The 13,047-nt window shown below is 32.9% G+C and overlaps 2 protein-coding genes across 2 annotated transcripts; one reads left to right on the top strand and one right to left on the bottom strand.

Moving 5' to 3' along the window:
* Positions 1–3,514: 3,514 nt before the first annotated feature.
* On the top strand, positions 3,515–7,352 carry LOC124941627 (pentatricopeptide repeat-containing protein At5g55840). Its single transcript, XM_047481973.1, has 2 exons — positions 3,515–3,897; positions 3,998–7,352. The coding sequence occupies exons 1-2, from the start codon at positions 3,777–3,779 to the stop codon at positions 7,273–7,275; spliced, it is 3,399 nt and encodes a 1,132-aa protein (XP_047337929.1). The 5' UTR covers positions 3,515–3,776; the 3' UTR covers positions 7,276–7,352.
* A 35-nt stretch (positions 7,353–7,387) lies between these two features.
* LOC124941616 (chaperone protein DnaJ-like) lies at positions 7,388–12,796 on the bottom strand. Its single transcript, XM_047481964.1, has 11 exons — positions 12,428–12,796; positions 11,940–12,008; positions 11,300–11,392; positions 10,467–10,585; positions 9,833–10,028; positions 8,744–8,919; positions 8,491–8,620; positions 8,231–8,391; positions 8,017–8,108; positions 7,708–7,807; positions 7,388–7,645 (listed from the first exon to the last, which is right to left on the bottom strand). Exons 1-11 carry the CDS (start codon positions 12,707–12,709, stop codon positions 7,609–7,611), a joined length of 1,455 nt encoding a protein of 484 aa, XP_047337920.1. The 5' UTR covers positions 12,710–12,796; the 3' UTR covers positions 7,388–7,608.
* Between the last annotated feature and the right edge of the window lie 251 nt (positions 12,797–13,047).

Genomic DNA, 13,047 nt, shown 5'->3' with positions numbered 1-13,047 from the left:
TATGTTTTAAAATTCTTATAAACAAATTTCAATAGATAGACATAGAGATGACTCTGATACCACTTGTTAGATTCTTTAGTCTAAATCTTTAATCCTTAAGTCTATAATCTATATACTCTATGTCGATAAATTGAGATAAACTGTAATTGCGGAAACGTACCTGGATCTTGAATGAAGAACGGTTCATTAAGCCGTTCTTCGTTATTCTCTTCTTCTTGATATTGGATCTGGACCTGAATCTGAATGTGGATTTTCTCGTTCTGGATCTGGACCTGGATCGGAATGTTTGATGTGGGTGGGGTTTAAGTCTTCCAACCCTATATCGATAGCCCTCTTTAATATTCTTGAGAGATGAATAATCAACCTTATTGTTCGATGAGAGAAACAAATCGGTAGGCTATCTATATGGGTTGGGGACCTAGCCCTAATATACCCATTTCTTATTGTTCGATGAGAGAAACAAATTGGTAGGCTATCTATATGGGTTGGGGACCTAGCCCTAATATACCCATTTATTATTCGGCCCATCAACGAAATAATGAATGGTATTTCTATACCCATTTATTATTCGGCCTATCAACGAAATAATGAATCGTATTTCTGCTTCTACACAAATATTTCTACACAAATATGTCCCCATACTTATTATAGATGTCTACATAAGCCCATAACCTTTATACTTTAATAGATCACTTTATTTGGGCTTTAATTTTTATTATGATAACAACTAATATACAATTATTAAATAATATATGTACCCAAATATTGGAAATAATTCTAACATTTATAACTAGTTATTTGTCTTTCTTATTTCAGTATATATGTTTGCATGGCGTGTTTTTTAATTATGGATAAATATATTTTTTATTTTAAAAAAACAGCTCTGTAAATCCAGTTATCCTAAAAACTAATCATGCCCTAAAATGATTTAAAAGAAATAGGGTAATATATAATTATCTCAATACATTCAATTAAGTTTTAAATATCTCTTTATACATAATTTTATTTTAAATTGCTCTTTATATATTTTTATTTTTGTTTGAAATTACTTTTGGTATATTTATTATTATTTGAATTTACACCATAAATATTTAAAATGTTATAACCGGTTAATTTGTGTTGAAAATAGGCACAAATTTATCTTATAAACTATATATTCATTTTTATTTTTCTAAGTTCTATTGACTTCTTCAACTCTATTCTCGAATGACGACGCATTTACTATGTTCCATTTTCAAGCAATGATGTTGCAGACAAGGCGGAGCTAAGATTTAAAATTTACCCGGATTAAAAACATTTAATAAAATCTACTCGAACTATAATAATAATAATAATAATAAAATAAACAAAATATACTCAGTTTACTATAGCTAATTCCCTTTAACTGCGGATAAACTATCAATAACGATAGTAATTTTCGATTGTTATTGACATTTGCAAACAAAATATTTTGAACTACTCGGGCTACCGTTTGTGTATGTTTGTACATAGATCTGTCCTTGCTTAGAACATTTTTGATTATAAGTCATAAATTTTGTTTGTCTATGACAATTAATTATGTCTGTGTAGTGAGGTTATGACTTTATAGAAGATGTATTTTTTTAAGAAAGTAACATTAAAAAAAATCATTACCCAACCGTTTGCATAATATTCATAATGAAAATAATAAATATTTTCTTTCTAAAATGGGACTAAAAAAACTAATTATTACTCAATCTTTGTATAGTGGAGATGGGAGTAGCAATTCTCGTACCTCTCGTAGGTTAAGCGAGCGCTCTACCATCTAAACTACATCCTTATACTTATTCAATTATCTCAAACAATGTCAATTGACGCTCATTTTTAAGTCTAATTTTAGCATAGAGGATCAAGTCCCTTAAAACCAAGAAAATAGTTAAGATTTATAATCTACTCGGGCTAAATTTTTTTTTTAATAAAATCTACCCGAACTAGAATGATAATAATATCAAGCAAACAAACAAAATATACTTAGTTTATTGTCGCTAATTCCTTTTAGCTGCGGAAATTTATCAATAACGACAATAATTTTTTGTTCTTATTGGCATTTGCATACAAAATATTTTGGGCTACCCGGGCCACAGCCCAGGTATGCTTGTACATAGCTTGTAGACTAAGATGATGAGGGGATTGTTACTCATTCGTCTTCTCTATATTTAGATATTGTGTGTTTGTGTTGTGTCTCTAAAAATAATCTCTAAGATCATTTTCAACCCATAAACTCATTCTCAAACCCAAAATGCATTAATATCATATCAAATAGTAATTCATCTCCAACCAAAAATTCATTTCCAAACTCAAAAGAATATTCTTAAAATATTCTTTTTTTACTCTAACTTTATTACATTTTCAATACTACATATATATTTATCAACCTTACAAAATGGACCCAATACTTTTTCAAACTTACGGCCATTGGAAAAAATTGTGATAAAATTAATTATAAATCAGTAATTTATAAAAAAAAATAAATAAAAATAAATTAAACATAATTAATTTAGAAATCTCATTTTTTTTCTTTCAATTTTGTAGATTTTAACCGATTATTGTATTTTATTTTAATAAAAGTAGTTTTTTTTTTTAATTTTTAGCTTTATGATATTTAAAACATATTAATAAAATATATTTCGTCAACACACAAGATGAGACTTTACCAATCATGCCTAGATACCCGTAGACCAGTTTTTCTGAAAAAGATAAAAAAAAAATTAAACTTATAAATAAATTATACAAGCAATTAAATATATAAAATTGACTTAAGTTAAAATTTGAATGACCAAATTAAAGTTTTATAAAATATTTGAGTTTGTGAACAGTATAGGAAAAGAAATGGATGAAGAACTCACATTGCTTTGCGTATATGGTGATGGGTTGGAGTGCTTAAAATTCTAGTTTAAGTTTGTATAGGTAGGACTATTGGAGATGACCTAAACGATATAAAATATTGATGTTGAAGGAGAGAAAAATGTCAAATAGTTATATGATTAAATGTAAATAATATGATAGAGATTATGAGATATAAAAAATGATATCGTAATACTAAATTTGTAATATGATAGAATAGATATGACTTACACCAAAATGACGGATATCCCGAGAATAAATTGATAGTGAGAATGAATATAATTTTATTTGAAAATAAAATTAGTTTATTAGTAAATATAACTTCTAATCTATAAAAACATAACTGAGTTGAAACCTTAAGCAATTAATGATTTGAAATTAATTATTAAAAAAGTTTAAATTTTGATCATAGAATAAAAATTATTTATACTTAAAATTAAGTTCTTCATTTTGTTTTTGTATGATTTGAAAGATTCAAACTATTTCAATCAAAAATAATTATACAAAAATAATTTCAAATAAAAACAAATTTATAATGTATAAAAATATATTTATAACTTTAATTAAATCCAATAAAACCCCCCAAAGTAATTTCCTCTTGTTACCTTGCATCGTTTCTCTCCTTTTCCAGTTTCCTCACCCGGTTCTTCTTCTTCTTTTCCCTCCAATGCTTCTTGTTCTCCCCCAACCCTTGTTGTTTTTCCTTCTTCTTCCCCCATTCGATCATATTTTGATTGGGGTGCGGTCTCCTTTTTCCGCCGCCGCTGTCAGGTCTTCTCCTCCCCCCGGTGCCTACCGCTGAACCAACGACTGGAATTCATCGTCGCTAGAGTTATGCCCTTGAGAAGCCATCTAGACGTGGCCGCGGATTCAACATAAAGCCCCAAAAATCAGAAACTAAGCCGCCGAAGTTTATGTCTTTCTTGCTGAGCTCTCTTTGGGCTAATAAAAGAATCCGTCTTTGGCGCAAACTATCAACATATAGATCTTTTTCTCACATGGGTTTTACTCAAACCGCCAATTCAAACATATCTGGTAAGAATAAACCCAGAATTTAAACTGTAGTAGTCATACTTATAAATTGAAAAATATGAGTTGTTACTATTATCCCCTTTGTAATTGTTTCTTTGAGCAGGTTCTGAAATGGATAATAGCATATACAAAATTCTAACAATCGATCGTTGGGAGTCGCTTAATCACATGGATTACAAATTAGCCTCTCTCAGAGAAGTCCATGGAAAGCTAGCTTTGAAATTTCTCAACTGGATTATCAAACAACCTGCCATGGATCTTGCCCACATAACTTACATTAATTGCATTACAATACACATATTAATCCGAGCTCGAATGTACGACCAAGCCAAGTCAATCCTAAACCGTTTCTCCGACATGGGTGTCGGATCACGTCCAGCATTCGAAGCTCTCTTGAAAACATATCGCCTCTGCAAGTCAAATCCATCAGTTTTTGAGATTTTCATTAGGGTCCATTTACAAAATGGAATGATTGAAGATGCAATTGAGATATTCAGTTTGATGAGTTCTCAAGGTTTCAAACCATCTGTTTCCACTTGTAACATGATCCTTAAAGCTGTGACGAAAGAACGTCCAATTGGGTTGGTTTGGTTGTTCTTCAAGAATATGCTCGATAGGAAAATCTGTCCTGATATTTGTACATTTAATATACTGTTGCGAGTTCTCTGTATCGATGGGAAGCTCGAAAAAGCTTTCCATATTTTCGAGAAGATGGAAGGAGTTGGTTATGTTCCTAGCTTAGTTACATATAACACTTTGCTTTATTGGTGTTGCAAAGAAGGGAAATATAAAGCGGCATTTGATATAATTGAGAGAATGTGTAGGAAAGGTCTTGAAGCAGACGTTTGCACGTATAATATGCTTATAGATGATATGTGCCGAAATAACAGAACTGCCGGAGGCTATTTATTACTTAGGAAGATGATGAAGAAGAAGAAAATGAAGTTTTTTCCTAATGAAATAACTTATAACACTGTTATCAATGGTTTCATTAAGGAAGGGAAGCTTGAAGTTGCATTGAAGGTCTTGGATGAGATGTCGAAATTCAATCTTTCGCCAAATTCGGTTACTTACAACACTTTGATTCATGGGTTTTGTCGGAATGGTTGCTTTAAAGAAGCTTCAAGACTAGTTGATGAAATGGAGGCTAAAGGTTTAAGTCCTAATGATGTTAGTTATGGATCTGTTCTTAATGGGTTATGCAAGTTTGGGAAGATAAATTCAGGAAGAATTCTTTTTGAAAAGATGAGAAAGAAAGGTTTAGTTATTGGTTGTATTGTATATACGATTTTGATAGACGGTTTATTCAAAAACGGAGATTTCGACGAAGCTATTGACATTTTCGATAAGATGTTGAACGATGGTATCAATCCAGATTTTGTAACTTACTCTGTTCTTGTAAACGGATTCTGCAGAGCAGGAAAGATGAACAAAGCGAAAGAGGTAATGGGTAAGATGTATAAAGAAGGTTTTGTACCGAATAGCATAATATTCTCTACGTTAATTTATAACTTATGCAAGTATGGAAATGTTGATGGAGCTATGAGCATTTACGTTTGTATTTATCGAACTAACCGGGAGAGAAGTCTTTTCGATTGTAATGTGTTGTTAGGGTCACTTTCTAGAGAAGGGCGTGTTTTAGAGGCAGAACAGTTCATTCGTCATATGGTCAGAACCGGTTTGGTTCCGAATTGTGTCGGTTTTGATTTGGTTATGAATGGATATGCGAATGTGGGTGATGGGTTGAAAGCGTTTTCGTTGTTTGAAGAAATGGTTGAATTGGGTATTGAACCGAGTTTCTACACGTATGGGATTCTTCTTAAAGGATTATGCAAAGGCGGGAATTTGGAGGTGGCGAGTCGTTTTTTGAATGATCTTCGGTTTATTCCTAAAGCGATTGATTTGGTTTCGTACAACACTTTACTGGCTGGAGCTTGTAGATTGGGAAATTTGAAAATGGCGGTTTATGTTATGGATGAGATGGTTAGAAATGATATTATCCCAAATAACTACTCTTACTCTTCGCTTTTTGCGGGATTTTGTAGGAAAGGTAAGATAGTTGCGATGGTTCTTGTAATGGAGAAAGCGATTAGAAGGGGAATTTTACGTTTGGATGATCAGGTTACGTTTACTTGTTTGATTAGTGGTTTGTTTAAGGCAGGTCAGTCGAAAGCGGCTACTTATTTCTATGAACAGCTGGTGAGGAACGTCAGTTGTCTAGATTTGGTTGCGTTTAATGTTATCATTAATGGTTATGCTAGAATTGGTCAGATGGTTAAAGCCGAGAAATGCTTTTCAAAGATGAAAAGTATCGGATCTTCACCTGATTTAGCTACGTTTAACGTTCTCTTACGTGGGTATTTGCGTAAACGCGATTTATCTAGGTGTTTTACGTTAGTTAATGATGTGATTAAGATTGGTCTTAAACCTGATAGGCTTACGTACCATTTGCTTATCGAAGGGCTTTGCGGATTTGGTTTAACCGACTTGGCGAATAAATTCTTAATTAAGATGGTTTTGGATGGGGTTGGGGTCGATTTGAGAACTTTTAATGTTCTAATATCGGAGTTTTGTGAGAAGGACGAGATAAGAAAGACGTTTGAGCTGTTGAATGTCATGAACGAAATGGGTGTTTCGCCCGATATAAATACATATGGTTCCTTACTTAAAGGACTGAGAAGAGCCTCTCGTTTCGAAGAGTCGGTTATCCTTTTACACGAAATGTTGGCAAGAGGTTTCGTTCCTACAGATAGACAATATGCGACCATCGTTAAAGGTATGTGTAAGAAAGGGGATATAAAAGGTGCATTTAAGTTGAAAGATGAGATGAAAGAACTTTTTATAACCGAGCCTGAAAAAGCAGAAGGTTGTTTAGTAAGAGGTCTTGTGTTGAGAGGGAAGGTTGAAGAAGCGAATCTCGTTATCGATTGTATGGTTCGTGGGAGAATTCTTCCTAATGTGTCTATTTTCACTACAGTTATGCATGGATTATGCAAAATGATGGATATAACTGGGGCTTTACATTTGAAGAGGGTTATGGAGATGAATTGCGTTAAACTTGATGCAATCGCGTATAATGTTCTTATCAAGGGCTTATGTGAGAGTGGAAACGCAGGCGGTGCGTTTGAATTGTATGATGAGATGAAACGGATAGGTGTTTGTCCAAATAGCAACACTTATGGTGTTCTTCTTGATGCTATCGAGACAGAAGGTTGTCGTGTGAATGGAAGATTGTTGATAACGGATCTTCAAGATAGAGGATTAATATCTAGAGAAGAATCAGAGGAAGAAGAAGATCTGGAATTGCAGTTGATGATGGCTAGGAAGAAGATGAATTCTTTAACTCACAGAAGAAATCAATGGCGAAAAAAGAGACTATAAGTTAGATATAGGGTGGTTAGTTGGTAGAGTAAGTTATTGTAAATTAGATGATATTAGAGATATAAATATATAATTTTTCAAAAAAAAATTATTTGATAGATTGATTTCAAAAAAACTCAAAATCCAATAATCATATCTGAATAACAATAGTAACAATATTTGCAATCTAATCTTAAACAATAAAATTGAAATGAATAAATTATAATTTAATTACTAACAATTATCCTACTTAATAATATTCTAATTCTTCTATTTGTGTCTATTAGTTCAATATCAAATTATCTAAATAAAACAATGTCATCAAATCTTATTCTCAAGATGTTTTGAAGTCTCTTAAAGAATATTGTCCATGAACCATTTTGCAGTAGACCTGCAAAACAAACTACATTAGCTGATTTGCAATAAAAAAAAGATTATAGAGGAGAACATTACCCAGCTAATTCTTGTAACTTCTTCAAAAAACCATTTTCTTCTCCTGATTTCTCATCAGTTTTCTTGGAAACATTGTGGTTTTGAGTGTTGGCCTTTTCAGCTGAAAACAGGAATCAAGTTTTGAATGATGTAAATTATGAAGAAAATATTAAATATTGTATGTCAAAAAAATATTTCACTCCATATATATACACATTTTGAATGATGATCAGTTGGGAGGAAAATATAGAACATTGTCTGTTATTTGTAAAAGAAAAATAAACCAAGCATGGGAATAATGGTGCAAGAGATTCTGAGGGTGGTTTTTACCAGCTTGCTGAATTTTAGGACGCTCTTGTGTACGGGCATTGGGATTCTCATTGAAGTAGGCGAGTTGTTCAAGTACTTCCCGCTCCATCACACTGCAAAAAGCATAACATGAACACATAAAATCATTCAAAATATCCTTACAACATTTGTAGAAATGTTGAGGACAATTTTTTTTTTTCTTTATAATAAAAGTCAGATTATTTCAAAATTATACCTAATCCGTTTAGGAATGGTAACTTTAACAGTGAAAAGGTGGTCTCCACGTAGTGTCGATTTGTTTAGCTTTGGCACACCTTTTTTCGCCAATACAAGCACATGTCCAGGTTGAGTACCAGGAGGAATATGAAGATCAATGCTTCCTTCTACTGTCTTTACCTGTCAAATTACCAATCAAGTATTATGCTACTGCAGATTAAATGCCTCCATATGTTGATTATTTATGTGGATAACAATTATTCTCACAAATCAATTTACCTTAACAACACCGCCTAATATAGCATCTAGATAACTAATCGAAACAGTTGAAAGTAGATTTACGCCATCTCTTTCTATCTCTGGTATCTCTTCAATATCTAGGTACACATAAAGATCTCCTGGAGGACCCCTGTTGAAAACAAAATGAGGAAAAGATCTTTAGACATGTTGATGTTCTGAATATATGGGATAGGCACAACTATTTTCTTAATAACCAATAAAAAAAAGTTAATAGTAGAAGTGAAGCATTTACCCTTTTGGTCCAGCATCACCTTCTCCAACCACCCGGAGAATACTTCCCTTGTTAACTCCAGGTGGAATCTTAACTGTTATGTCTTTCTTAACACGCACACGCCCCTCACCCGAACACTTATTACAGTTTCGAGAAATGAACTCACCACTCCCACTACATTTTGGACATACTGAAACCTATAGTTGATGGACAAAAAAATAATATAAGAAATTTAAGAGGTGCGCTGTGTGTTGCTAATATATACTCATTAATTAGTTGGGGGCAAGGGTAGTTTATTCATTGTGGCTTAATGTACTACTCTATTAATATCATGTCCTAAAGAGCGTAATACAACAACAGCACTCCCGAGGATGTAGACAACTATTGGCTAAACCTCATTAAATCTTGTGTTTTCCCTATTCTTTTAGATTGTATGGTTAATTGAATCAACAAGGTGGTTTTATCATAACTTAAGATGAAAATTCTGTTAGGAAATTTCCCTTCTGACGGTAGAGATAGGAGATAAGAAGATGCTAGAAAGACACCCACTTCTAATTTAAAACTAACAATGGACTTATCAATATACATCCGGATATAAAATAATTCATTATGTTGCTCAAGGCAATTTATCAACTAATTTAAATGATTAAGTACTTATTTGAATTAAGTTCATTTAATAACTGCTATTTAAAATCACCAATTATTTAGATGAAGCTCAAATCAGGTTAAAAAGATTAAGCTATAAGGTCGCTTAATTCGGTAATATAGTAAGACCAACAAAAAACAACTTTTTAAACTAGTGTTTAATGACTTTCACAATAATAATTTCACATTTTATCAAATCAACATACATATGAAGTACTTCAGTTATAGATTTTTATTTGGTTTATTCAACATTTATTTTTCACTCTTAACTCATTCGACATTTAAAAAATTCAAGTATTCATACCTCAACACTTAGTTTTCAGTTTTATCAAGCGCATTCTTAAGTGATAAAAGTTGTGCTATCACATCTATCTACATCCTAATTAATCTCATTACAATATGGTCTTAAGGGCCATACTATCCAAGTGAAACTCTGAATGTCCAAAAAATCGCATAGAAAATTACCTGTGAAAACAAGCCAAATGGTGTTTGCTCAGTTCGCATAACTTGACCCCTGCCACCACAAGTGGAACATATCCTCATTTTGGAGCCCGCTTTTGCTCCAGTTCCAGAACAGGCTTCACATGCTTCAAGATGTGAAATTTCAAGTTCCTTCTCCGCTCCAAATATGACAGCAGAAAAATCCAAAGTCACATCATATCTGAAAAGCGTATCACATTGTAAGAGAACCTTAGAAGAAGAAAACAACCATAGGTTATAAAATTAGATTTCTATATAAAAACTTATAATTTGAATTACATAGGATTTCAGATGAATCAGAATATTGTCAACTATGATGCAGTTAACAAACAGGCACCAATACAAAAGAAATCCAGTTGTGAACAGTTCACAATACAATGATACTTAATACCAGGATAAAACTAAAGGTGTAAGAGGCTGAGGTCTCAAATTCGATTCCACTAATTTTGTAGTGGAAAATTAATCATAAAAGTATCAAATAAAATAACAAATGTTTCATTTTTTTATAACAAGTCAAGTTTGAGGATCTAAAGCAGCAATCCTTTGAGATGAAACAAAGGCCAGTTACATAAGCTAATTGGAAAATTGTGAATCTGAATTCAACAAAAAGTTAACATACCGAATGTCTTCACCTTTAGCAACAGTACTACGCCCACGAGTGCTGAATCCTGTGTCCATTCCTTGAAAACCTCCCATGGAAGACCCGAAAAATGTCTCAAATAGATCAAAAGGATTGGTCTGCAAAAGGATTGTGCCCATTGTAGTGTTGTAGCAATTAAATCATGATAATGCCACATTTTATGTGCTAACAATTGTTGATAAACATGGTTATACTTGAGAAGGACCAGTTTAGAGGTATTCTCCTAATTATATGACACCTGTTCTTCCTCAACATTAACACTTCTTTTTTGTTTTTTTAATTTAATATACTGTGGAGAAGGGCAAAACTCTTATTACAATAGTCAAAGATAGCCTTCTGAAACATATTTCTCCATCTTTTTTTTTCTTTTTTTTTTATCAAGAGATGGAGAAGTGACGATTTATAAGGCAACACAGGGACAGAGAGAAGGAGTTGGAGTTCAAAGTCACAACTAAGATCTCAATGAAAAATAAAAAAAGTTAAAATTGAAAGTAATTTCTTTTTCGTTTGGTATAAGAAGTTTTTTGGATCATGATCCGTATTATAGTGTGTTTGTATTACCTCATTTGGTATATAAATCATTTTCTCCATCATGATCTAAATTATAGTGTAATTTTTTGCCTCATTTGGTATAGAGCTATTTTTCACTATTATGATAAGATTATGTTTTGGATCATGATTATATTATTTTTTAGATCATACTGATTTTGACAAACATAACAAATGTAGATGTTTTCATATCATGATCAACATGGAAACAATTTGATACCAATACAGCCAGAGATTCAGTAAGTAGGGGAGATGGGTGGTACCGTATAAGCACCAGCTTGTCCTCCTACAGTACTTCTTACACCCTCCTCACCATATTGATCATATAATGACCTCTTTTTGTCATCTGATAGCACCTGACAATATTGCAATTAATACTCAATAGAATAAGCAATCAAACTGAGGAGAGGAATCTGTATGGCCTAATTCCTAATAACTCTACTATTATCACTACAGAAATCACTCTAATCCAATGTGAAATGCAAATTAGTGGAAGAACTATGAACTGCCTCACCATAAGGGCCATATAACAATAGACAAATAAAGGGAGATATCATTGATGCTTTAGTTGTAGAGAAAGAGTCATGTTTATACACTTCAAATAAATATACCATAACTAACTAGATACTAAATAAATAATCAAAATTAATCAGAAGTACAAAAATATGTAGAATTATAAGACCTTGGCTACATATGGCATGACATATAATACCTAATTTGGTAACACATTGTTTTTGTATAAGATTACGTTTCCAAATACAAGAATGTTTGGAAACTAAATTTAGTAAGATTGAGAAGCTCATTTTTGTATCTGGAAACAGATCTAAATAAATGGTAATTGGACTAATAAGATACATCACAGTCATTACAAATCAAATCTTGAGTTTGATGGCTTCATTATACCTCATATGCTGCACTGATTTCCTTGAACTTTTCCGTCGCGCCAGATTCCTTATTGACATCAGGATGGTACTGAGAATAATGGGAGTAACATGTAAGCAGTCATAATGGAGAGAAATGCATATGAGAGCCCTCCTCTGCAGAGGAAACTGAAAGGAACTCTATAATGGAACAATCTAGCCAACTGGGTATCTACAAGATCCACGCAGTCTCGGTTAAATCAATCTTCTCTAATTCATAGTGGTCAAATTGATGAGAAATGGAAATGCAGGGAGAAACCCTTTAATCAGGGTCTAACAGCAAAGCATTTCTCTACAACATTAATAATTCACATGAGATCCGCTTGTTAAGAAAACTCCCAACTTCACTCAAAGCTACCATTAAACTTCAACAAGCAGCACATTGGGACTAAGGGATAATAGAACAACAACAATTCAAAACTTAAAGAGAAACCCAATCGAAAAAATCCCTAATTGATTCGAGCCTAATACCTGGCGAGCCAACCTTCGGTAAGCTGCCTTGACTTCTTTACCGCTGGCACTCCTGGAAACCCCAAGAGTGGAATAGTAATCTGCTGCGGCCCTAACCATAGTTCCATGGCGCTTTACAGATATCTTCTTACTGAATTGAGAAGAGGAAAGATGCAGAGAATACTTGTTCGTTCCCAGGAAGGCCGACGAAGTAGAAGCGAGTATCGGGAAGATTGTATGGGTACGATCCCCAGTGAATCCGAGTGAAGGAGGAGGGATGATAGAAAATGATGCAACTGCCATTGCAGTTCTTGCTATACAAACAATGCAGATAGATGTATGATGATCCTTCCCCTAAGAGAGGAAGTGTTCAAATTGATTCATTCTCGAGATTTTGTACCAGCTAAAAAAGTAAAATGTAAAGAAAATTGATATTCCTACCCGAAAATTTAATTAATTTGACCTAATTATAGTCATAATTAGTTGAACTCGGTCAAAGTTCGACTTGAGTTTGACTAAGTTCGAGTCGAGCTCGAACCGACTCTTCAATATTCGAGTCGAACTCGAGCTTGTATAACCTTTGTTCGTTAATTTGTCGAACTTTTCGAGTATGATAATAAATAATATTTTATTTATTTATT

The sequence above is a fragment of the Impatiens glandulifera genome, chromosome 1 (genome assembly GCF_907164915.1).
Source record: "Impatiens glandulifera chromosome 1, dImpGla2.1, whole genome shotgun sequence".
NCBI lineage: Eukaryota > Viridiplantae > Streptophyta > Magnoliopsida > Ericales > Balsaminaceae > Impatiens > Impatiens glandulifera.
Note: the sequence above shows the minus strand (reverse complement) of the source record. Positions and strands in the feature narration are given on the sequence as shown.